At 44.3% G+C, this 26,137-nt stretch overlaps 2 protein-coding genes across 6 annotated transcripts in view; one reads left to right on the forward strand and one right to left on the reverse strand.

The window, feature by feature from the left end:
* Window positions 1–18,075, reverse strand: part of LOC139368710 (microtubule cross-linking factor 2-like) — a 75,899-nt gene extending 57,824 nt beyond the window's left edge. For both annotated transcript variants that reach the window (XM_071107982.1, XM_071107981.1), the window contains exons 1-3: window positions 16,854–18,075; window positions 13,270–13,494; window positions 4,368–4,526 (exon numbers count right to left, since the gene is read on the reverse strand). In XM_071107982.1, coding sequence (XP_070964083.1) covers window positions 4,368–4,526; window positions 13,270–13,494; window positions 16,854–17,765 — 1,296 coding nt within the window. In that variant the 5' untranslated portion in view covers window positions 17,766–18,075. The remainder of the gene's footprint in view (window positions 1–4,367; window positions 4,527–13,269; window positions 13,495–16,853) is intronic.
* Window positions 18,076–23,582: 5,507 nt separating this feature from the next.
* Window positions 23,583–26,137, forward strand: part of LOC139368711 (oxysterol-binding protein-related protein 2-like) — a 37,983-nt gene continuing 35,428 nt past the window's right edge. Inside the window, exon 1 of one of the 4 annotated variants that reach the window (XM_071107983.1) lies at window positions 23,583–23,676. The gene's annotated coding sequence lies outside the window, so the exon portion shown is untranslated. The remainder of the gene's footprint in view (window positions 23,677–26,137) is intronic. The other 3 variants (XM_071107990.1, XM_071107988.1, XM_071107986.1) reach the window with 3 other exon arrangements.

Consider the following 26,137-nt stretch of genomic DNA (forward strand, 5'->3'; position numbering starts at 1 on the left):
GAGAGCCCACGAATAAACACTGTTCTGGGGTAATGAGAGCCCACAAATAAACACTGTTCTGGGGTAATGAGAGCCCACAAATAAACACTGTTCTGGGGTGATGAGAGCCCACGAATAAACACTGTTCTGGGGTAATGAGAGCCCACGAATAAACACTGTTCTGGGGTAATGAGAGCCCACGAATAAACACTGTTCTGGGGTAATGAGAGCCCACGAATAAACGCTGTTCTGGGGTAATGAGAGCCCACGAATAAACGCTGTTCTGGGGTAATGAGAGCCCACGAATAAACACTGTTCTGGGGTAATGAGAGCCCACGAATAAACACTGTTCTGGGGTAAGAGAGCCCAGAAAATCACACTGTTCTGGGGTAATGAGAGCCCAGAAAATCACACTGTTCTGGGGTAATGAGAGCCCACAAATCACACTGTTCTGGGGTAATGAGAGCCCAGAAAAATCACACTGTTCTGGGGTAATGAGAGCCCAGAAAATCACACTGTTCTGGGTTAATGAGAGCCCAGAAAATCACACTGTTCTGGGGTAATGAGAGCCCACAAATCACACTGTTCTGGGGTAATGAGAGCCCACAAATCACACTGTTCTGGGGTGATGAGAGCCCACAAAATCACACTGTTCTGGGGTGATGAGAGCCCACAAATCACACTGTTCTGGGGTAATGAGAGTCCACAAATCACACTGTTCTGGGGTGATGAGAGCCCACAAAATCACACTGTTCTGGGGTAATGAGAGTCCACAAATCACACTGTTCTGGGGTGATGAGAGCCCACAAAATCACACTGTTCTGGGGTGATGAGAGCCCACAAATCACACTGTTCTGGGGTGATGAGAGTCCACAAATCACACTGTTCTGGGGTGATGAGAGCCCACAAAATCACACTGTTCTGGGGTAATGAGAGCCCACAAATCACACTGTTCTGGGGTGATGAGAGCCCACAAATCACACTGTTCTGGGGTAATGAGAGTCCACAAATCACACTGTTCTGGGGTAATGAGAGCCCACAAATCACACTGTTCTGGGGTGATGAGAGCCCACAAAATCACACTGTTCTGGGGTAATGAGAGCCCACATATCACACTGTTCTGGGGTGATGAGAGCCCACAAAATCACACTGTTCTGGGGTGATGAGAGTCCACAAATCACACTGTTCTGGGGTAATGAGAGCCCACAAATCACACTGTTCTGGGGTGATGAGAGTCCACAAATCACACTGTTCTGGGGTGATGAGAGCCCACAAAATCACACTGTTCTGGGGTAATGAGAGCCCACAAATCACACTGTTCTGGGGTGATGAGAGCCCACAAATCACACTGTTCTGGGGTAATGAGAGTCCACAAATCACACTGTTCTGGGGTAATGAGAGCCCACAAATCACACTGTTCTGGGGTGATGAGAGTTCACAAATCACACTGTTCTGGGGTAATGAGAGCCCACAAATCACACTGTTCTGGGGTAATGAGAGCCCACAAATCACACTGTTCTGGGGTAATGAGAGCCCAGGAAATCACACTGTTCTGGGGTGATGAGAGCCCACAAAATAAACACTGTTCTGGGGTAATGAGAGCCCAGGAAATCACACTGTTCTGGGGTGATGAGAGCCCACAAAATCACACTGTTCTGGGGTGATGAGAGTCCACAAATCACACTGTTCTGGGGTAATGAGAGCCCACAAATCACACTGTTCTGGGGTGATGAGAGTCCACAAATCACACTGTTCTGGGGTAATGAGAGCCCACAAATCACACTGTTCTGGGGTAATGAGAGCCCACAAATCACACTGTTCTGGGGTAATGAGAGCCCAGAAAATCACACTGTTCTGGGGTGATGAGAGCCCACAAATCACACTGTTCTGGGGTGATGAGAGCCCACAAATCACACTGTTCTGGGGTAATGAGAGCCCACAAATCACACTGTTCTGGGGTAATGAGAGCCCAGAAAATCACACTGTTCTGGGGTAATGAGAGTCCACAAATAAACACACCAGTAAACAGAAAACACTGCCCAGTCTGCCCACAACCTCCAAGAAAGAGAGAGAGACTGGTGGAGAACAAGAGAGAGAGACTGGGAGTGAAAGTGAGAGAGAGGTAGTGAGAATGAGAAAAAGAAACAGAGGGAAAACAAGTTAAAGAGAGAGAAAGAAAGAAGGGAAATATGCCCTGTGGAATTTTTCTTCGCCCTTTCACCATTCAGGTTTCCAATTAAGGGCAGTATCTTCCCTGATTTCCTTCCCCCTGCAAGGACCCCATACATTTAGGCCCACCTCTGTCTCCATTCATCTCAGTTGGAGCTGCTGCAGGACCCAACCCCACAACCCCTCCCCTCCCTACCACAGACCCCCCTCCATCAAATCCAGCTTCATCACCTTCAGAGGGTCAAAAAAGCTGGAATGGGAATCAATGCTCTTGGAATGAGAGGGGGAATGAGCAGGGATAGGAGATAATAACTTCATCAGCAGTGTTCTGTGTCTCTTTTGGAAAGGGAAGGGGTTGCAATCATTCCACTTTCCTTTGTCCATTTTGTGCAATCTCTGCTTATCAAACATGTGTCTGGTCATAGTAGTGCAGTAGAACCAGGCAGCCAAAACCACTCAAATGTATCTAATCATCATCATCATCGAGAGAGAGAGAGCTGTCCTAACTTAGCCTCAGCGGTCCCCGACTCCCCTACTCTTGACCCAAAACTATTTAAATTGGTTTAGAAGTGTGGATGGTTGATGCATTATAGTCCATTTACATGATGAAAGACTGAGAGCCTAAAATGTTTTTTAAACAGATTGTCTAATATCACAGGAGGCAGACCAACTAGCAGCAGAACCCAATGGGCTAGCCAGGCAAAGCAGCTGGTCTAATATCACAGGAGGCAGATCAACTAGCAGCAGAACCCAATGGGCTAGCCAGGCAAAGCAGCTTGTCTAATATCACAGGAGGCAGATCAACTAGCAGCAGAACCCAATGGGCTAGCCAGGTAAAGCAGCTTGTCTAATATCACAGGAGGCAGATCAACTAGCAGCAGAACCCAATGGGCTAGCCAGGCAAAGCAGCTGGTCGAGCTCAATACTACAGCAGCATCACTTACACACCCAGACAGGAGCCACAGAATACCAATCAATTATTTACAAACCTCCTTTTATTACCTTTATTCTCTCTCTCTCTCTCTCTCTCTCTCTCTCTCTCTCTCTCTCTCTCTCTCTCTCTCTCTCTCTCTCTCTCTCTCTCTCTCTCTCTCTCTCTCTCTCTCTCTCTCTCTCTCTCTCTCTCTCTCTCTCTCTCTCTCTCTCTCTCTCTCTCTCTCTCTCTCTCTCTCTCTCTCTCTCTCTCTCTCTCTCTCTCTCTCTCTCTCTCTCTCTCTCTCTCAACAGAGACATTCCTAACTGACTGAGAACAGAGACAGAGTGGGTAGTGAAGCAGTGAAGCCAGGGATAGACAGGCACACATAACAGTCCTGGATCAGAAGTGTCAGCTATGCAAAGAATTCTCTTTTCCATGGGGCAAGCACAATACAGCAGCGGTACCCCGTTTAGCATAGCCTGCCAACCACACAGCTAGTCAACCAACCAGCCAGCCAAACAGCCAGTCAGCCATCCAGTGAGAGTGAGTTTGTTTCGCAGTCAGCAAGACAGCCAGCTACCCACCTAGCCAGCCCCGGTTCTGAGATCTTGGCCAAGGCTACGGTCAGTGATCAGCCCCCCTCCCTGCTCTCCTCTCATCCATAAAGGGACGGCAGGAAAGAGGGGCCTCCTTTTGTCCACTCCAGATTAGTTAACACAGAGGGAGGGCAGAGATTGAGAGAAGAGGACATTTGATTTCTCCTGAGAGCATTAACTGAGCATAACGCAATATCTGTAGAGAGTAAAGAGTGTTTTTAACAGAAGCTTTTATGAGGATAGAAAGACTTGCACAAAGCAGCTTCCTCCCACGGTTTTCTATTAAACTCTGTCCAGTAAACATACCGCCAAATGGTTAGCAGTCCAAACAAAAACACAACTCTCTATCAAAAAAACTCAAACCGCCCACTTCTTCATTCTACACAACATACTGGACAACATATCATTGTGGTTCAGTCTGACCATGTATGAGGTCCCAAACTTCAACGTTTTTATTCCAAGCCCGGTGAATGTATATGGATCATTGAAGAAAGCCTACTTAACCTAGCCATCTCAACACAGTGTAAGCTATAGCCAAACCCAGCTAAACCCAGTCCAGCTAGACAAAGCCGTGGTCAACCCAACCGAGCCAAACCAAACTCAGCCCGGCAGTACATCATGTCTTACCTCTCAACACGGCCCGACCATAGTAAACCCAGCTCAGCCCAATCCCACCCCTCCCAGCCTGGCAGTCCACTATGTCTTACCTCTCGTTGCTTCTCCATCTCAGCCTGCAGGACCTGCTTGGCCACCTCTAGGTCCTGGAGCCTGACCCTCAGCTCCTCGTTTTCCTGCTCCAGACGACCCCTCTTCTTCTCCACAGAGTCCAACTCGTTGTGCAGCCGGATGGACACGTCTTTAGCCACCTGACGTCCAAAGGAGGAGAGAAGAGAGAGAAGACATGAGGGAGGGTGGTCAGCATCAGTATGATCCACATGCCATGATCCAGAGTCACACTAAAGGACTAAATGAGTCATACTATAAATGCCCTATAAAGCCTTCACACTGTAAAAAGTCATTTATTTAAAGTATGACCACGTATATATGCCTAAGAAATGTATGGCTCTCTACTAATGGTGTCTTCACAGCACAGTAATAAATCACACCATACTGTAGCTTATCACGAATGTGTTACAGCAGTAAGTAACACATTATTTGGATAGTATGACCCAGCATTATCACTAATATGTGTAGGAGTGGAGCAGAGAGCAGCTCTGAGATAATCATGTGTTGACATGTCGCTACCGAACAAGACTGTTATAACCGGCTGATCTTCTTAAAAGGTTCAATGCACCCGTTTCTAACTCATTATCAAATCATTTCTGGGTGACAATTAAGTACCTCACTGGGATTGTTTTCAATGAAAAGGGTCCAAATGAAACAAAAAATGCTTCTTAGCAAAGGGAATTTCCCAAGCAACAACTTTGCTAAGACTGTCTGGTAGTGGTCTGAGTGGGGAGGGACAAACTGAAAACTAGCTGTTATTGGAACTCTCTTTCTTATTGGTCTGTTAACTAATTTACCGCCTGGCGATGTCACCAGGCAGGCCAAAACTCAGGCGGTCTTTTCAAACAGCTCTTACACTGAAAGGGCATTATCATAATTTTCACAATTTCATATTATTACTCAAACTTCATAGTGTGGAAATATATATATAAAACCCAGGAAAATCACGTTTTTGACTGCACTGGCCCTTGAAAGTTGTGTTCCTCTGAGCGGTTGGAAGGCCATTAAACACAGTTAGGGATAAACGCAGACCCTATCCAGATGAGTGCATGATGTTCTGTTGGGCCAACAACAACATAAGGTGCAGATTTGATCATAACAAAGAACCGTGTGTGTGTGTGTGTGTGTGTGTGTGTGTGTGTGTGTGTGTGTGTGTGTGTGTGTGTGTGTGTGTGTGTGTGTGTGTGTGTGTGTCTGTGTGTCTGTGTGTGTGTGTGTGTGTGTGTGACTGTATATCACAGGGCACTATAATAGGTTGTTCAGTCCAAAAGCAAATCCAACTGCCTGGTTCTAATTGTTTATATGGAAAGGAGGTGACATGTCAAGGGTGCATATTCATACGATAGATGGGAAACATATCCAAAACATTTGAGTGGATTGTCATCTTTATGTCAAATGTTCTGGAAACAGTTTATACTGAAAATGTAAACATAATGATACAAGGCACATTATTATTATTTCATTTTCACCCTTACTCTATATTTGTCTCCCTCTTTGCATCATCATAGCATGAGATGGGAGTCTATTGGTATAGGATGGTACAGTGCTGATCTCATTGAATGAGGAAGGGGGTGACAGGAAACAGGGCCTGTGTGTGTGTGTGTGTGCGTGTGTGTGTGTGTGTGTGTGTGTGTGTGTGTGCGCATTGGGGGATTCTCTCTGCCCCTGAATCAGAGCCAATGTGCAGCTGGGAACCACAATGCCCCTCTGTGCTGCCCACTCTGAGCTGAACCAACTGCCCAGTTCACCACCACGCTCTAATTAATTTCTCTCACTCTCTCCTACGTATCTCCCTTTGTGTGTTGCTTGGCTGTTTTTAATGCTGTCCTTAACTTTTAAGGAAGGAAAACAACAGAGACAGAGACAATATATTATTTACAAACCACATTTTTATTCACCTTTATACAAACACAAATCTGTGATTCTCTTTCTCTCTCTTTCCTTATACTTCTTTGCCTCTCCCTCTCTGCCCTCTCCTCTCCGTACTGTAGAAGGGAGAAGGGGGACAGGCGGGGAGACGGACTGCATGGTCAAATCAATGCCTCTTTCATTAGCGTTCTGGGAGGTTTCCAGGCTCTGTTTTTAGACTTTGATGCTTTATGGTGATTGGGCCCCATTGGCAGTAAACAACAGCCTTTATTAATGGCCTGTTAACTTAACACACATTCAATGAGAGGACTCTCCCTCTCGCAGTTAAGCTCCTTTCCATACACTGCTTTGTCTGCCTGCACCTCCCAATAAATATAATGCTTTGATATGTAAAGAGGAAAAAACACATTGAGTTCCCCCTAGGTACAGATCTAGGATCAGCTTGCTCTCTCCCAATCTTAACCTTAACCAATAGTTGGAAAAAATCACCGTCTAGGGTCACCCAACGAGCGGTTTTAGCATTGGTGAGAGAGGCCCCAGCTGGCACTAGAGGATGTGACAGGCATACAGTCAGTGTGTATGTAGGGGGGAGTGACTGGTACATTATGGTCAAGTCCCAGCCTTCAAACATCTATCAGCCAGCCCTCCTACCTCCTGAGATGCCCTCTATTCTCTGTGGTCCACTGGACAGAGTCAGACAAAATCAAAAGGAGACATTTAACCATCAAAAGGGTGTCTTTCATGTATTTGTGTGTGTGTGTGTGTGTGTGTGTGTGTGTGTGTGTGTGTGTGTGTGTGTGTCTACATGCGCGTATGTGTATTTGCATGCATACGTGCATTGGAGTGTGTGTGTGTGTGTATGTGTGTGTCTACATGCGCGTATGTGTATTTGCATGCATGCGTGCATTGGAGTGTGTGTGTGTGCGTGCTGAAACAGATCCCTGTTCGCTCTCTGATCCTGCCTGTCAGCATTGTCACAGCTCTAACTGTTCCTCACACTGCCGTTTTCCAAAGACTTCCCTGTACATTTTATCATCAGGGTTTTGCATGTTGGCAGTAAGCGCAGGATGGGGGAGTGTGTAAAGCATTGGCCATGGCTACGTCACAAATGGCAGCCTATTCCCTATTCCTATTCCGAACTACTTTTGAACAGGGCTCATAGGGTTCTGCTCAAAAGTAGAGCACTATTTAGGGAATAGGCTGCCATTTGTGACGTTGCCAACTTGATTAGCCGATGCCTTACTGACTTTACTGTAAAGTATGTCTTAAAGAGATATTGTATTTTCTACTTTAATGAGCTAAGAAAGTGTTTACAAAGGAGAGCATACTCTATGAAAGCATTGAGTATATACTATATAGAGTATATACTATAAATCTTTGCTATTTAAATGGTGATGGGATCCAGTATTGCAGTATCAGCTAACAGGCTCACCCAACTGGTGCACTTTTATGTACCTATCATCTAGTTGTTATCCTTCCTGTTGCAGCCTCCAGAAACAGAGAATAGTACATCTTCTTCCATTCTGTGTATATATAAAAAGGCTCCCCAGCTGTTAAAGAGCCAACCTCTGCACGACAGTGGTTACAGTATAATCCACATTGTGGGCATCCACACACGCTCCTGCTAGTGCCGTGCTGAGCAGGCAGCAGGCATAGGGATCAACAACACTTCCTGGAACTCCATGAGCAAGCGTCTCTGAACGGGAGCCTGCCTGGCTGACACATGGAGACGGTTTCTATGTGTATAGTATCTCCAGGATGCAGCAGCCCAGCTGTTATCTGCAGTCCTTTGTAAGCTCAGTTGGTAGAGCACGGCGCTTGTAACATCAGGGTAGTATGTTTGATTCCCGGGACCACCCAAATGTAAAATCCATGCATGCATGACTCTAAGTTGCTTTGGATAAAAGTGTCTGCTAAATGGCATATATGATTTATTTGTCTGCTGCTGAGAGAGGAATGGAGAGAGGGAGAGTGGAGAGAGAGAGAGGGAATCCACCCTCATCTCCCTATCTCACTAAACTCTCCTTTCCCTCCCTATATGCTAAGCAATATTGTGCTGCTATTTTTATTGACTTGGCCAAAGCTTTTGATACGGTAGACCATTCCATTCTTGTGGGCCGGCTAAGGAGTATTGGTGTCTCTGAGGGGTCTTTGGCCTGGTTTGCTAACTACCTCTCTCAAAGAGTGCAGTGTATAAAGTCAGAAAATCTGCTGTCTCAGCCATATCCTGTCACCAAGGGAGTACAGCAAGGCTCGATCCTAGGCCCCACGCTCTTCTCAATTTACATCAACAGCATAGCTCAGGTAGTAGGAAGCTCTCTCATCCATTTATATGCAGATGATACAGTCTAATACTCAGCTGGCCCCTCCCCGGATTTTGTGTTAAACGCTCTACAACAAAGCTTTCTTAGTGTGCAACAAGCTTTCTCTACCTTTAACCTTGTTCTGAACACCTCCAAAACAAAGGTCATGTGGTTTGGTAAGAACAATGCCCCTCCCCCCACCGGTGTTATTCCTACCTCTGAGGGTTTAGAGCTTGAGGTAGCCACCTCATACAAGTACTTGGGAGTATGGTTAGACGGTACACTGTCCTTCTCTCAGCACATATAAAAGCTGCAGGCTAAAGTTAAATCTAGACTTGGTTTCCTCTATCGTAATCACTCCTCTTTCACCCCAGCTGCCAAACTAACCCTGATTCAGATGACCATCCTACCCATGCTAGATTACGACAACATCATTTATAGATCGACAGGTAAGGGTGCTCTCGAGCGACTAGATGTTCTTTACTATTTGGCCATCAGATTTGCCACCAATGCTCCTTATAGGACACATCACAGCACTCTGTACTCCTCTGTAAATGGGTCTTCTCTGTATACACGTCGCAAGACACACTGGTTGATGCTTATTTATAAAACCCTCTTAAGCCTCACTATCTGAGATACCTAATGCAGCCATCATCCTCCACATACAACACCCATTCTGCCAGTCACATTCTGTTAAAGGTCCTCAAAGCACACACATCCCTGGGTCGCTCCTCTTTTCAGTTCGCTGCAGCTAGCGACTGGAACGAGCTGCAACAAACACTCAAACTGGACAGTTTTATCTCAAACTCTTCATTCAAAGACTCAATCATGGACACTCTTACTGACAGTTGTGGCTGCTTTGTGTGATGTATTGTTGTCTCTACCTTCTTGCCCTTTGTGCTCTTGTCTGTGCCCAATTATGTTAGTACCATGTTTTGTGCTGCTACCTTGGTGTGTTGCTACTATACCATGTTGTTGTCATGTTGTGTTGCTACCATGCTGTGTTATCACGTGTTGCTGCCTTGCTATGTTGTTGTCTTAGGTCTCTCTTTATGTAGTGTTGTCTCTCTTATCGTGATGTGTGTTTTGTCCTATATTTATATTTATTTTTAATAATTAATCCCAGCCCCCGTTCCCGCAGGAGGCGGGTAGGCCGTCATTGGGTAGGCCGTCATTGTAAATAAGAATTTGTTCTTAACCTACTTGCCTAGTTAAATAAAGGTTAAATAAAAAATTGAATTAAAATAAAATATGCAACTCGTCTATTGCTATGAGTACATGGAATCTCAGCCCACACATCCTGTGTATGTGAAGCTCAGAAGGGAAGGATATGGTATCTTTCACACCTGAGCCAAGTAAACAGTGAAGACCACAGATCACAGGTAGCGTGAAGAGACCGTGGTTTATGACTATAAATAAAATACCTTGGTCGCTTTCCCCAGCAAGAAATGACAATAGCATCATAGCCTCCTGGGAGAGAATGGTTTGATGTGTATCCATTAAGCTAGCTAGCTGCCTTGAAGAAAAAACACTGACCCAGACAGTGTAATGCAAGACTAATTCCATATCCTACTGGACATTCTTGGAGCAAATACTGTATTTCCCTTAGTGTATATCCCATTGACATTGTGGTAGACCTCACTGTTTTCTATTTCCTGTATCAGACCCAGATGTTTCATAGCTCTGGAATTAGGACAGTGGGTCAGAGAGGCCAGAAAATGACCAGGGGTATCCCATGACCATCTCCAGATATCACACACATGTGAAAACTGTATGCTTGCAAGGGTACACCCCCCCCCCCCCCCCCCCCACAGCCCTATCAACTTACAGTATGTTATTTTATGTGATGTTGGTTGAGTACTATGTGACTAATAAAGACTGAGTATTTTTTTGTTCTAAAGAACCTTCCCCAATGTGTTGAAACAACTTGTATCCACTGAATGTAACATAGCGTACTAGTGTTCAGGTTAAAGAGAGTTTACAGTGGCTGGTACAGGACAGGTCTCAAATATCACTAGGAATACATATAGCCTAAATCCTCTAAACATGTGACACACATTTCCTTCCCCAGTGCTTGGTTTGATGCTTGATTAACCCCTACTGTCAGAGAACAAAGCCAGCCTCACTGTTCAGATGAATTCAGTTTGGAGTAAGTCGGGAGGGCATGGGAGTGTTTAAAGCCAATTTGAGGGAACAAGAGAACATTTGACCTGGTGTAGTTGGTAGCTAGAGGAAACAATCAGGTATGTGTTGAGAGACTGGGCTGTTTAGGAATACGGAGAGAGAGATGGCGGAGAGCAGAGGCCGCCGGGGTCACATCCCTGTGGTTTGTTTTTGGTTTCCTGTGTTAACAGCCTTTTTTGACTGGCTTCCCTCGGCCTGGAGAGCCTTGCGCCCTCCCGCTGCGCCCCGATTGGCTGCTGAGGACCTAACTCGGGAGCCAGACCAATTCCTTATCCCCCAGAGTCAGCACAGAAACACCGCTCAGAGGCATAATATTTTGATTGCCAGAAAGAAGGGGAGCTTTTCTTCCCGTTTCTTTCTCTCTCTTTTTTTAAAGATATACAGTGCCTTGCGAAAGTATTCGGCCCCCTTGAACTTTGCGACCTTTTGCCACATTTCAGGCTTCAAACATAAAGATATAAAACTGTATTTTTTTGTGAAGAATCAACAACAAGTGGGACACAATCATGAAGTGGAACGACATTTATTGGATATTTCAAACTTTTTTAACAAATCAAGAACTGAAAAATTGGGCGTGCAAAATTATTCAGCCCCTTTACTTTCAGTGCAGCAAACTCTCTCCAGAAGTTCAGTGAGGATCTCTGAATGATCCAATGTTGACCTAAATGACTAATGATGATAAATACAATCCACCTGTGCGTAATCAAGTCTCCGTATAAATGCACCTGCACTGTGATAGTCTCAGAGGTCCGTTAAAAGCGCAGAGAGCATCATGAAGAACAAGGAACACACCAGGCAGGTCCGAGATACTGTTGTGAAGAAGTTTAAAGCCGGATTTGGATACAAAAAGATTTCCCAAGCTTTAAACATCCCAAGGAGCACTGTGCAAGTGATAATATTGAAATGGAAGGAGTATCAGACCACTGCAAATCTACCAAGACCTGGCCGTCCCTCTAAACTTTCAGCTCATACAAGGAGAAGACTGATCAGAGATGCAGCCAAGAGGCCCATGATCACTCTGGATGAACTGCAGAGATCTACAGCTGAGGTGGGAGACTCTGTCCATAGGACAACAATCAGTCGTATACTGCACAAATCTGGCCTTTATGGAAGAGTGGCAAGAAGAAAGCCATTTCTTAAAGATATCCATAAAAAGTGTCGTTTAAAGTTTGCCACAAGCCACCTGGGAGACACACCAAACATGTGGAAGAAGGTGCTCTGGTCAGATGAAACCAAAATTGAACTTTTTGGCAACAATGCAAAACGTTATGTTTGGCGTAAAAGCAACACAGCTGAACTCACCATCCCCACTGTCAAACATGGTGGTGGCAGCATCATGGTTTGGGCCTGCTTTTCTTCAGCAGGGACAGGGAAGATGGTTAAAATTGATGGGAAGATGGATGGAGCCAAATACAGGACCATTCTGGAAGAAAACCTGATGGAGTCTGCAAAAGACCTGAGACTGGGACGGAGATTTGTCTTCCAACAAGACAATGATCCAAAACATAAAGCCAAATCTACAATGGAATGGTTCAAAAATAAACATATCCAGGTGTTAGAATGGCCAAGTCAAAGTCCAGACCTGAATCCAATCGAGAATCTGTGGAAAGAACTGAAAACTGCTGTTCACAAATGCTCTCCATCCAACCTCACTGAGCTCGAGCTGTTTTGCAAGGAGGAATGGGAAAAAATGTCAGTCTCTCGATGTGCAAAACTGATAGAGACATACCTCAAGCGACTTACAGCTGTAATCGCAGCAAAAGGTGGCGCTACAAAGTATTAACTTAAGGGGGCTGAATAATTTTGCACGCCCAATTTTTCAGTTTTTGATTTGTTAAAAAAGTTTGAAATATCCAAGAAATGTCGTTCCACTTCATGATTGTGTCCCACTTGTTGTTGATTCTTTACAAAAAAATACAGTTTTATATCTTTATGTTTGAAGCCTGAAATGTGGCAAAACGTTGCAAAGTTCAAGGGGGCCGAATACTTTCGCAAGGCACTGTACAACTGGACTGTTTTTAATGAGGGACAGCGGCCGGCCTTCGGGGGATGACATCATCACCCTCCACTCTCCTCTCCCCCTCTCTTCCCTCCTTCCCCTATTTCTGAGAAAGACCTCATTGTGCTACTGTCACATGGAAATGGTTCACAAACAGCTGTGAATTTGGGATGTGTAACCATAGCCTCAGGTCAGTAGGAAGACCCACAACCAGAAATGTCTCTCCTAACAAGAAATCCCATCAATGGTTTGTGAATGGATGCATTTAAAGCCAAATGTAACTTTTGTCCTATGATCCGTTATCCCCCTATCTTTGAAGTCTGTGAACACCTAAAAATGCTAGCAATTTACCCAATGTTCAGTATCTCTTCAAGTTTCTGATGGTGTTGCTAACATATGAATTATGCATTGGCCTGTACACACCCATACACACACATACCCACACACACCACCTTAGCTGTCCATCAAAGTCGATGATGACAGACACACCCCACCCTTACAAACACAGTTTTCTCCCTCTCCTCTCACCTTGACGTCCTGCTCCAGGGTCCGGATGAGCTCCCCGTCTACCTGTCCCGTCTGGGCCACGCGGAGGCTGCGTCTCTCGGCCTTGCGGAGGCGGTACTGCAGGATGCGGCAGGTCTTGTTAGCCTGCTCAAACTGTTGCCTCAGCTCCTGCAGCTGGTACACATCCTCCTCCATGTACATATCCCTCATCTCCAACATCTCAGAGCGCAGCTCCTCCATCTCATCCTGGGGAAAGAGAATGGGGGAAGGATGGGGGAAGGATGGAGGAGAGAGGATGGGGGAAGGATGGAGTAGAGAGGATGGGGAAGGATGGGGAAGGATGGAGGAGAGAGGATGGGGAAGGATGGAGGAGAGAGGATGGGGGAAGGATGGAGGAGAGAGGATGGGGGAAGGATGGAGTAGAGAGGATGGGGAAGGATGGAGTAGAGAGGATGGGGAAGGATGGAGTAGAGAGGATGGGGGAAGGATGGAGTAGAGAAGATGGGGAAGGATGGAGTAGAGAGGATGGGGAAGGATAGAGGAGAGAGGATGGGGGAAGGATGGAGGAGAGAGGATGGGGGAAGGATGGAGGAGAGAGGATGGAGGAAGGATGGAGGAGAGAGGATGGAGGAAGGATGGAGGAGAGAGGATGGAGGAAGGATGAAGGAGAGAGGATGGGGGAAGGATGGAGTAGAGAGGATGGGGAAGGATGGAGGAGAGAGGATGGGGGAAGGATGGAGGAGAGAGGATGGGGAAGGATGGAGTAGAGAGGATGGGGGAAGGATGGAGTAGAGAGGATGGGGAAGGATGGAAGAGAGAGGATGGGGGAAGGATGGAGGAGAGAGGATGGGGAAGGATGGAGGAGAGAGGATGGGGGAAGGATGGAGGAGAGAGGATGGGGAAGGATGGAGGAGAGAGGATGGGGGGGTGGAGGAGAGAGGATGGGGGAAGGATGGAGGAGAGAGGATGGGGGGGTGGAGGAGAGAGGAGGGGGGAAGGATGGAGGAGAGAGGATGGGGGGTGGAGGAGAGAGGAGGGGGGAAGGATGGAAGAGAGAGGAAGGATGGAGGAGAGAGGATGGGGGGTGGAGGAGAGAGGAGGGGGGAAGGATGGAAGAGAGAGGAAGGATGGAGGAGAGAGGATGGGGAAGGATGGAGAGAGGATGGGGGAAGGATGGAAGAGAGAGGATGGGGAAGGATGGAGGAGAGAGGAGGGGGAAGGATGGAGGAGAGAGGATGGGGGAAGGATGGAGGAGAGAGGAGGGGGGAAGGATGGAGGAGAGAGGAGAGAGGAGGGGGAAAGGATGGAGGAGAGAGTATGGGGGAAGGATGGAGGAGAGAGGAGGGGGGAAGGATGGAGTAGAGAAGAGGGGTAAGAATAGTTGGAAATGCTTACCTACCATATACAGGGTATTGATGAGCCAATCATTATACTCATTCTAATCATTAATGTACAGTATATGTCAGCATCTGATCAGTCCTCAACACCATCATTGTCACTGTCTCCTTGGCAGGATGTGTATCTTCCTCTCAGAATTATTAACAATGTATATTAATAACCCCATCATAACTGGTAGACTACATAACCAGTCCAGGGGTAAACCCCTACAGAACACTGAGATTAATACAGAACTGAACTTTTCCCAGCTGACAAATACCTGAATAATAACAATGTTATGATTTAAATGATTTATGATTTATTTCAAACACAAAAAGCCTTAGGGGCTTAACCTGGCATTACCTACTACTATTTACATAACACAGTGTGCAGTTTGAGAGGCATTATCCCAAATCCCTCAACCCCCCTGACAACGGGATAGTAATAAGGCAGATCAAATATTTATAAGAGTGGTGGTGGATGAAATGTGTAGTAGTAGTAGTAGTAAATAGAAGCATTTTATCGCATGGCTAATGTGCGGAGGGCTGCCGTGCAGCGCACGCTGATACAAGACAGGGGAATGTGGGTCAACCACTGCAGAGCTCGTCACTAGTGCAGCCCGGTACAAACAATGATGTGTGGAATGAGGACGGTAGGCACACTCGACTGCAGCATCTGCACGAGGCAGGCTACCTCCAGAAAACAGCTGCTATAGTCCGACAGGTGTGTAGAGAACAGAAGCAGGGGATGAATGAATGCAGTGGTGGAGGTCTGGTACTACTATGGCTGCACGCATGACCTGATTTCTACGTCGAATTAGACTGACTAATAAAAAAGGATGTGGCTCCTCATGGCTGTCTGTGGTAATCGGCAGGTAGCCTAGTGGTTAGAGCGTTGGACTAGTAACCGAAAGGTTAGAAGATCGAATCCCCAGACAGACAAGGTAAAAATCTGCCGTTCTGCCCCTGAACAAGGCCGTTAACCCACTGTTCCATCAGGGATGTCATTGGAAATAAGAATTCTTAACTGACTTGCCTAGTAAAATAAATATCAATCAGTCAGCTGGATTTGATGATTATGGTCAGCAATCAATCAAAAAATCTAGCATGATTGTGGAAGTGTGCATGACTGTCCTAGTGAACCTTTGGTGGACTTTTGATCTTAGTAGCCTAGGGAGGCCTATGTATACCATAATAATCATCATTCTAATTCTAAAGAAAGAAAATGTGCTCAAGGTAACCTAGAAGATGATTGGATAACCCGTTGTCATGACGCGCCTCTGCACACAGGCCTGTAGGATAATTCAATGAATTATTAAGCTCCCCCACTGAGGCAGTCTCCGTGAAGTGTGGCAATGATATTGGAAGATAAAATACAATTAGTCAAGCTGTCTTAACCATGTCACTGTAATCATCCCGTGCGTAACGGATGAGCCCCTGAAACCACCTCTGATGTGTTGGGAATTCACTAACCTGACCATCATCAGCTGAGAAAACATTGGGTTTATATTCTGAGATAACACTGACCACCCTAAAGGTGGTATTTTGTTGTTGTTTTTGGACAAGAGTGAGGATGAGTTAACAATCTTGCACTTTAGAAGTTGTTGGCTATGTGGCCCATTTGGGTTTGCCCTGATTTTTTAAACTTGAAGTTCAGAACAGTAATTATGCGTGAATATTTTATGCAAATGAATCTAGGTTTTTTTGGTGATCCAATGAAAACAGTAGTTCGGCTCCATCTCTTAAAGCGGCATTCAGCAGTTGAAACAACAACAAAGTGAACTCCCCGCCCCGTTTCAGTAAAAATTGAAGGCTGGGGCTGAACAAATGTAACCACTTTCAAATTCACAGACAAAGATATGGTTGCAAGTACTGACCATCCAAAATTATAGTTTTGACCATGCATAGTCCATGTTTTAAACATGTTTTGAGGCCATATAGTGTTTGTTTACAAACACTGGAGTAAAACAAGCTTATATTTTGGATTGTCTGTGGGACTATGACAGTTGAACTAAGCTCATGGGGCATTTCTAAGTTATTTTCTTCAAGAATCAATGAGTACAATATCATTCATTTATACGTAGAAAATGTAGGTAGCAACTACAGATTGCCCCTTGAACAGAACAGTTCTTGGAGAGTAGGGTTTTGTTGTTGTTTTCTTTCACAAATGAGAGCAATCTGAGGAAGGCATTTCTGTAGTTGAAGAAAATCTGGAAAACATATGCTTACTTTTAGGTAATCGTTCTCTGATCTCAGTTCCTCGATTTCTCTGACTAATTCTTCATGCATGCCATCCATGAACTCTTCCGTCAGGTCGGAGAAAGCTAGGGATGTGCTGGCAGGCACCCGGCTGTCGAACGAGGTGAGAGACCGTTCATCCCCGGGAGAAATGCTCCCCCCTACGGTCTCCACTCCCAGGGAGATTCGGTCCTTATCCACTGGGGTCTTGGCGTGATGGTCACCACGACTACCCCTATCCGGTGGCCCATGTCCGCAGTCACTGCTTGGTTTATCGCCATCAAGACCCCCGCCTCGGCTGTTGGATTCGGTGTCACTACTCAGAGCGTCCGTGGATAGTTTATTCTCCTCTGAGGCACAATCGGAGAGCTCGGAACTGCTATCCGTTGATGAACGTTTGCCCGCAGCGCAACCGGAGTCTTTGCTCTGGTCGTCGGAGGCGTTGCTCGCATCGGACACCTTCCTCCGACCACCTTTCATCGATTTACTGCTGCTCTTCTGGGCACTGGCTACCGATACCGTGGATTTTCCCGTCAGTTTTCCTTTATCAGATTTCGTCTCTTTCCCGCTAACCGGACTACGCCTGGACACCCGGCTGCCTAAATGTATGGATCCTGGTTTAACGCTCAGTGTTGGTGTACCGATTCCTCCACGGATCTTGGTGAGGGACCATCCAGGCACATCCTTGGGTCTGGCGGGTGATGGAGCCCGATTATTTTTTTTCTTTGCGTTGACTTGAATGGGCTGCACTACGGGCTGTTGCTCGAACTGGTGCTGTTGTTGAGGCTTCGCCTGCCCGCTGTCGGCGCTCTCCGTCCCGCTTTCCATTTTGTGCCTGTGTCTCCTTTCCTTCGGCGAGACAAAGTGAGTTGGCGAATTAACATCCGCCTTTGTCTTTGTCATTCATTCCGCTTTGACAAATACAGAAAAACAGAAATGAAACCCCTATCAGAAAAGGCAGAAGAAGTCGAGCTTTTATCTCACAACTGCAAACAAATAAACTGCAGCAATCCCTATTAAACCGGATTTAACAGCGCATAGAGATGGAAACGGCAAATTAGGCTACAATAACATAACACGCTGTAGGCCTAATGATGTTTTATGGTTAATTCCGTTTAGGTTTTGGCACATCTTCTACTCATATTGCACTAACATATGCAACTCTATCTCGCCGGAGTGGTTCGAAGTGGTAGAAACAGAGTGGAAGTGTGCTCGCGAGTTTTTTTCTCCGCCCAGCTTTAGCGGTTCTGTCTGTGGCGAATCGCTGTCTGGAAATTCAGCATCACTTAGTGCTCTCTGCTGCCACCCAGACTTGTAGATCGTTTCAAGAAGCACAGGTAAAAAAATACATAAATAGGCTATATGCTATTAAATTCAGACTTAAACAATATTTGGACAGTATAGGCCGGCTGGTGTAAAGCTTTGCAGGAAATGGATGACACAAATATAATTAATTCAGCCCAAATTTACTGGTAAACAATTAGGCAATGTTTCAAATGAAACCCCTGCCTTTCTTAGCTGGCCAAATCCATAAAATAACATATACAGTTCTGCTTATAGAACATGTTTACCAGGGGGTTTCTAGGATTTCAGGACATTGGGGTTTAGCCCAAAGCCAGAAGTGGAATTTCAACAGATAAATGCATCAGTCAGGTGCACTGTGTGATGAACATAGAGATATTAGATCTACTAAGAATTTTGTTAAACATGAATTCATGTCGGTGAACTATCCCTTTAAAATAGGGCTTGAAGAAAGTTTTGCAGGGGGTATGTTCCCCAAGTGCAGGGGGTTTGAAAATGTTCCTGCTATAACAATTCATTTCTCCAAGTTGCCCCATTAGTTGCAGATACTTATCATCTTACAATACATAGGCAAGATCCTTTGCGTTTATGAGCTATTGAGAGACAGACCCCTTACCATCTCTGCCTAGCAGCTTTCACACAACTAAAATGACTAAATAATTGAGGTAACAGTCATTTCAATACAGCTTATTCTCGTTTTCATGACTTACAATCAATGGCATAGCCTACCTACATGAATGCCAACAAAGCCTCTTGTCATATATTTTCAAACACCCAAGTAGGCATATTAGATTTCAATAAGTAGTTACATCATCAAAATTGGGAAGAAGTGGAATAATAAAATACTAAAAGGAATAACAGTACTGTTCTTACTGACAAGCACACTAATTATCCTATAATATGGTAGCAATAGGAATAGGACTTGTTGCACTGACTTACATCAGCTAATGTGAAAGATGTGAAAGAAAGAAATTAAACAGAAAATCTCAAGAAGACAACATGCCATAGCCTAAATCTACCCAGGACTACACCCTAATCAAACTATGTATTTTTTCCCACTCTCTCCACTAGGATAAAACGTATACTTTGGGGATTTAAGGTAGCATGACTGAACAAGCTTGTTATTGAACAAATAAGCTAATTAGCAGTCCGTGAGTAGACTAGTTTCAAAATGGGCCAGGACGTGGTTTATTTATCAAATGCTTCCCTCAAATTCATAATAGAAAAAAAAAAACATACACTACCGTTCAAAAGTTTGGGGTCACTTAGAAATGTAATTGTTTTAGAAAGAAAAGCATATTTTTCATCCGTTAAAATAACATCAAATTGATCAGAAATGCAGTGTAGATATTGTTCATATTGTAAATGACTATTGTAGCTGGAAACGGCAGATTTGTTATGGGATATCATTAGAAAACCGGTTTGCAATTATTTTAGCACAGTTGAAAACTGTTGTCTGATTAAATAAGCAATAAAACTGTCTTTCTTTAGACTAGTTGAGTATCTGGAGCATCAGCATTTGTGAGTTCAATTACAGGCTCAAAATGGCCAGAAATAAAGAACTTTCTTCTGAAACTCGTCAGTCTATTCTTGTTCTGAGAAATTAAGGCTATACCATACGAGAAATTGACAAGAAACTGAAGATCTTGTACAATGCTGTGAACTACTCCCTTCACAGAACAGTGCAAACTGGCTCTAACCATAACAGAAAGAGGAGTGGGTACATTAGTGATTGTAAGTACATTAGTGTCTAGTTTGAGAAACAGACGCCTCACAAGTCCTCAACTAGCAGCTTCATTAAATAGTACTCGTAAAACACCAGTCTCAACGTCAACATTGAAGAGGCGACTCCTGGATGCTGGCCTTCTAGGCAGAGTTGTAAAGAAAAAGCCATTTCTCAGACTGGCCAATAAAAATAAAATATTAAGATGGGAAAAAGAACACAGACACTGGACAGAGGAACTCTGCCTAGAAGGCCAGAATCTCAGAGTCGCCTCTTCACTGTTGACGTTGAGACTAGTGTTTTGCGGGTACTATTTAATGAAGCTGCCAGTTGAGGACTTGTGAGGCGTCTCCTTCTCAAACTAGACACTCTAATGTACTTGTCTTCTTGCTCAGTTGTGCACACACACACACACACACACACATACACACACACACACACACACACACACACACACACACACACACACACACACACAGCACAGCACAGCACAGCACAAAGCTCCTGGTTAACCCCTTACAGGGTTATTACCAGCCTCTCCAGGGTCTAATGCAGGCTGATAGTCACCCCAGCTCCTAAAAAACACATTAATAATAGATTAACATGCTGCAATGGCAATATTCAAAGACCAATAATGGAATAATATCATAAAGTAAGTCATGAGTAGCTGTGAGCTTCCGCCAGGGATCATGTAACAATGTTACATAAAACCTATCAAAGCGGATTTGCACAGAGATAATACATGAAAGGCTGTCAGCCTTGCAAAACATCCTACTGGAAGAGCCACTATCTATCTATCTATCTATCTATCTATCTATCTATCTATCTATCTATCTATCTATCTATCTATCTATCTATCTATCTATCTATCTATCTATCTATCTATCTATCTATCTATCTGTCTGTCTGTCTGTGTCTGTCTGTGTCTGTCTGTCCTTTGTTTACTGTTTGAAGATGGGCATTTCTGCAAGATATGCCATCTGCTAGGTTGGGCATAGTGCAAACAAGGCACTTTGTGGTGCCAGGGCTACCATGGCTGCATCCTTGGCAGAGCCAGGATATGGCATGGAATCACAGACAGCACCGGGGCCCAGCGTTTTATCGTTCTCAGAGCTGGAACAGGGAGGGAGAGAACCAACACTCACTAAACATGGAGATAGTCCTTAATGATCTTACACCTTTTTCTTTCCCTTCCAGTTTAGATATTTGAAGTCCATCCGCTCTGGATATACAGGAGACTATTACCCATATAGAAAGACTGCTGTCCAAGCATGTCTTTACCATAAAATAATTGGAATCCAGTCATCCTCAACATAAGTTTTGAGAACTTGGCTATTATCTATTAGCAGTGCTATTACATAAGTATGCCAGCATTCTCAGAGACAGATTTAAAACATAATTTAACTGCTGGTGGAATATAAAGTAACATTATTTTTTTATAGTATGAATAACAAGCATTTCCTCTGCTTTCATCCCAGAATAATTGTAATAATGATATCAATAGTAGGACCCCCTACTGCTCTGTTGTCCCTCCAGAGGCCTAGATGAACACTGTTTCTGGGGCCCTCTGGCGGTGCACTGCCACCAAGTCTCCATAGTGATGGTTTGGATGCCAACAATGATGATAACTGTATGCTCATCTTTCATCTGGCCTTGTTATTTTTTTCCTCTGCTTGTTGTGTGTTGACATGGTGAGTGACACACAGGAATATAAATAGTAAAAAGGTGTGACATAAATCACAGCAAATTATATTTACATTAATACAGTATGTGACCTTCGTATGCACGGGAAATCATACCTTCGATTTGAGCTGTCTTTTGGTCAAATGGGCAAATAATAATGTTCTCACAACATCTGGATTGCCTTCAATTAACTCTCAAAATAGTTACAGTTTTCACTCATTAACAATTTTAATCTAGGGAGACAGCATATCATGAAAACTGAATAGATTTCTGATCAAACTGATTGTGGAAGATCAAGAAAATGTATCACAGTTCTCTACCTCCATCTAGTGGGGATATGAGGAACAGCCAGTAAGGACATTGCAAGGGAAATCAGGGCGTCAGCAAGAAGGAGCAATAGGTATGACTACCCCCTGAAACAATGAACACGACTACTCCTTGAAGTAAACAACATATCCTCACAGAAAAATAAGTCTGTGATAAGTAATTTGTGAGAAGCCTATTTGATTACAAAATATTTGACACATCAATTTCAATGTTTCCTACGCTCAAAGCTTTCTTGGTCAATCTAAATTCCAAAATAATAAAATAGTTTATTGTGATATGCCAAGAGATAAATACATTTTTTTTTTTTCTCTGAAGCACTTGAACTAAACTAGTCTGTGGCATTCTCCAGCCCTGGTTATCTGTGTAATTACCGTTCATAATGCTGAATGAATAACTCTTTCTCTGAAGCTGGCTCAACAACTTCTCTTGCGTTGCCGTGAACCATCAGAGCGATGCCGCTTCAACAATGGCCATAATTATCCACTCTCTCTGTACATTCTCCCTGTTTTCAGGGGGGTGTGAGTAGACAAACAGGTCTGTGTTTTATTGAATAGCCCAGAACTGGGCAGTGCTTGAATGGAGAAAACAACTCCCTCACTCATCAAATCATCAGACTTATGCAACACAAGTTGGCCAAGATCCTGTCTAATCCACCCAACATCTCATCTGCTCTCAGCGAATGATCGAGGTTGATTGTTATGCTCTCTCTCCCTCCTCCTCTCGTGTCTCTCTCTTATCTGAAACACACACACACACACACACACACACACAGTGAGTGCATATTTCTGACAGGGTCACTGCAGGTCATGGCAGCGGCCAGTAGTCATTGCTTTATGATGATCTAAGCAGGTGGGTGTATCAGTCACTGCTGCCTCCCTTATCGATACGCAGAATAATACATGGCAACCAAACTTATCCCTCATTAATAATGCACTGCCTCCTGATTACTGCTATAGATCTACTCCCATCCCTCCCAGCTTTATCTTTGGTGCAGGACATGCTGGAAGTAGGTAGACTGGGAATGAAAAATACTCTCCCTGTCAGTTGCTGTATTTGATTGCCTAATGTGTCTACAATTGTCTGTACATGTGATATCATTCACTTTAGAATACAGTTTGACATTTGTAGAGGAGGTGTCTCTACTACAGTCCCATGGTTTTCTCTCATCATCACCAGCATTATCAGTAAAGCATTATCAACTTCAATACAACCAACAATTACCATTCACCATTCACTGAGCCTTCATGCAGACATGGTTGTGCACCTGGCTTTGGCAGTGTCCATGAGAGCAGACAGAATGTGTTGGCTGTTGATGTTGTGTAGTAATGCCATGGGATTAGGAGATTTCAGATATAAATGATCAAAATGAAAAACAACAAGGTGGTGTGGTAAGAAAATCGACCAAGTATTTTCCATAATCATTAATGATTTCCTCTGTCCTCTGGAAATTGATTGTTGGGTCACATATCACTTTGATAGTAATTCGATATTTTGCCATACACCTTATCACTAATGTGGATAAAACACGTTTTTGTATCCGAATACTGAGTACAGTGTGTAATGTTATTTACAGTAGTAGTACACTCTGTTCTTCTTCCAGCCTGTCAGCATGTGTTTGTGTGGATCAGGCGGTCCATTCATGGATGCCCGATTGGCCGTTTGGCTTGTCATGAGACCGCCCCTGTGGTCAAGCATTTCCGCTTCTGTGTCAATTCACACAGAGCGTTTGGTCACCCTGTCAAATTAAGTCAAGCGTCACCAGGTGTCCCAAATCTTCAGGTACAGTAATTATTTAACACTATATGTGACAGTTCTCTGAGTTTTGTGCATGGAATGGAATGTGAAGAAGCGCAAACTTGTGCTTAATCTTTGTTTTGATGCTAGCTAACAAGCTTTTCTCGACGAGCTCTCGGGACCAGCTAGCTAACTTTCTAGCTGAAGCAAGACATCACTTCCATAGTTTGTTTGATTTATTTTATGTAGCAAGTAAATTCAGTGTTATACAGGTTGGTGTCGCATTGATGTAATGTTAGCTCCCTAGCCAGCCAATAGATTTGATAACGTTAACACTTACTAGCTAGTTACTGTAACATAGCTAACTTAGCTAATGTCTCCCTCCTATTAATTCCCTACTATATCTAGTCCCATGCCTAGTTAGCTAGCAAGCAAATCTAGCTTTGAGCAATAAAATGCATTTACTTTCACTGCCATCCCTGGCTACTACCGATATCAGAGACTTGTTCAGTGAATGCAATACATGGGCATAATTTAAGACACTATTATCCAGAGCGATTTACATTACAGGAGAAATTAGGGCCTTGCTCAAGGGTACATAGACAAAACCGTTGATTCGAAACAGCAACGTTTTTGTTACTGGCCGAACGTTCTTAACCGCTAGGCTACCTGTCGCACTAAAGGTGGGGATCCAATTGGATTTGTCACAGGCACCGAATACAACAGGTGTAGGACCTTACCGTGAAATACTTACAAGCACTTAACCAACAATGCAGGTCAAGAAAAAGTTAATACAATGTTTACCAAATAAACTGAAGTTAAAAAGTAACACAACAACGAGCCAATATACAGGGGGTACCGAGATAAATGGTATGTCTGTCTGTGTCAATGCTGTATCTGTCAAGATGCGGAGAGCTATCTGCTCCATCAGCTAATGTTAGAAGATGTTCTGGCCGCTGTTAACCTCTGTCTGTGCTGGAAATTGGCCACTGTGACATTAGGCAGCTTCATGTTATTTGAAGTACCAGCATCTTGACAGAAATCAAGAAATGGTGAATCGTACAGATGTAGTGTGAATCCCATTTACATGATGCACAATTAGAGTAAAGATTCAACTTTGTTGACAGATAAATCCCCATGGGAATAGCCTGTGTAAGGTGACTTTCTGTAATTGCCCGCACCAATCAATTAGCAGCATCCATTTCAACCCACGCATCTCTCATACTTACACAATCCTCAGAGGCCCTAGGTGTGTCAGCACTCAACATGACAAATTAGGTTTATGCCTGGAGATTAGTCATTACCATTGAGGAGTATGGAAAAGTCTCTGACATGGTTGGTGCTTCAGGTATACAGTTTAAAGCACATCGCTCCTCTTGATGTTTTTGAGTTCCGGGGAGGATGCAGGAGAAGTTTTGGGGGCAGGATCCTCCTAGGTAGTAGTGTGTGTGACTGTTCTCCCAGGTTTCAGGTGACGCTGCATTGTGCTGACTCACTCTCTAGCTCGTACTAAGTGGGTGTGTATCTGCAGACACCTGCAGCAGTGTCTTGCCCTGCCATTGGTTGCCTCATTATCAGTGTCAAAAGGTTTTAAGGTTACATTCCTCAAGGCTTACCCTGAGGGACACCAGGCCGGAACGTAGCAACTTCCTCAATGTTTGTCTTTTATACATTGTCAATGTTGTCACAGGCGTGTGTTGGTGGTTTTCTTTTGTCAGTTACAGTTCGATTCACAGAGTACCAGATAAAGCCCCACATTTCCTAGAATGTCCTACACCCGGAGCAATGTAAACCCATGGCCCTGTGCTCGACTATTAGTACCTACCTTTAATCAAATACATTTTTGTTGGTCACATACACATGTTTATCAGATGTTATTGTGGGTGTAGTGAAATGCTTGTGTTTCTAGCTCCAACAGTGCAGTAATATCTAACAAGTAAGAGTACAACAATGGAAATAAGTCCCAGACTTTTGTGTGTTATCCTCAATGATTTTATTCATGTGCATGTATGACTTACGTTTTTTATGTGCTTGTTTTTAAAGTAAAGTAAAAGTAAAGTAAAAATATTTGGACGAGTAATGTCGGAGCGGCGTAGACTAAAATACAGTAGAATGGAATACAGTAAATACATATGAGATGAGTAGTGCAAAATATGTAAACATTATTGAGGTGATTAGTGTGCCAATTATTAGTGGCCAGTGATTACAAGTCTATGTATATAGGTTAGCAGCCTCTAAGGGGCTAGTGATGGCTGTTTAACAGTCTGATAGCCTTGTGATCGAAGCTGTTTTTCAGTCTCTCAGTCCCAGCTTTGATGCACCTTTACTGACCTCACCTTCTGGATGATAGCGGGGTGAACAGGCAGTGGCTCGGGTGGTTGTTGTCCTTGAGGATCTTTTTGGCCTTCCTGTGACATCGGGTGCTGCAGGTGTCCTGGAGGGCAGGTAGTTTGCCCCCGGTGATGTGTTGGATAGACCGCACCACCCTCTGAAGAGCCCTGTGGTT

Source organism: Oncorhynchus clarkii, chromosome 16 (genome assembly GCF_045791955.1).
Source record: "Oncorhynchus clarkii lewisi isolate Uvic-CL-2024 chromosome 16, UVic_Ocla_1.0, whole genome shotgun sequence".
In the NCBI taxonomy this organism is placed as follows: Eukaryota; Metazoa; Chordata; class Actinopteri; order Salmoniformes; family Salmonidae; genus Oncorhynchus; species Oncorhynchus clarkii.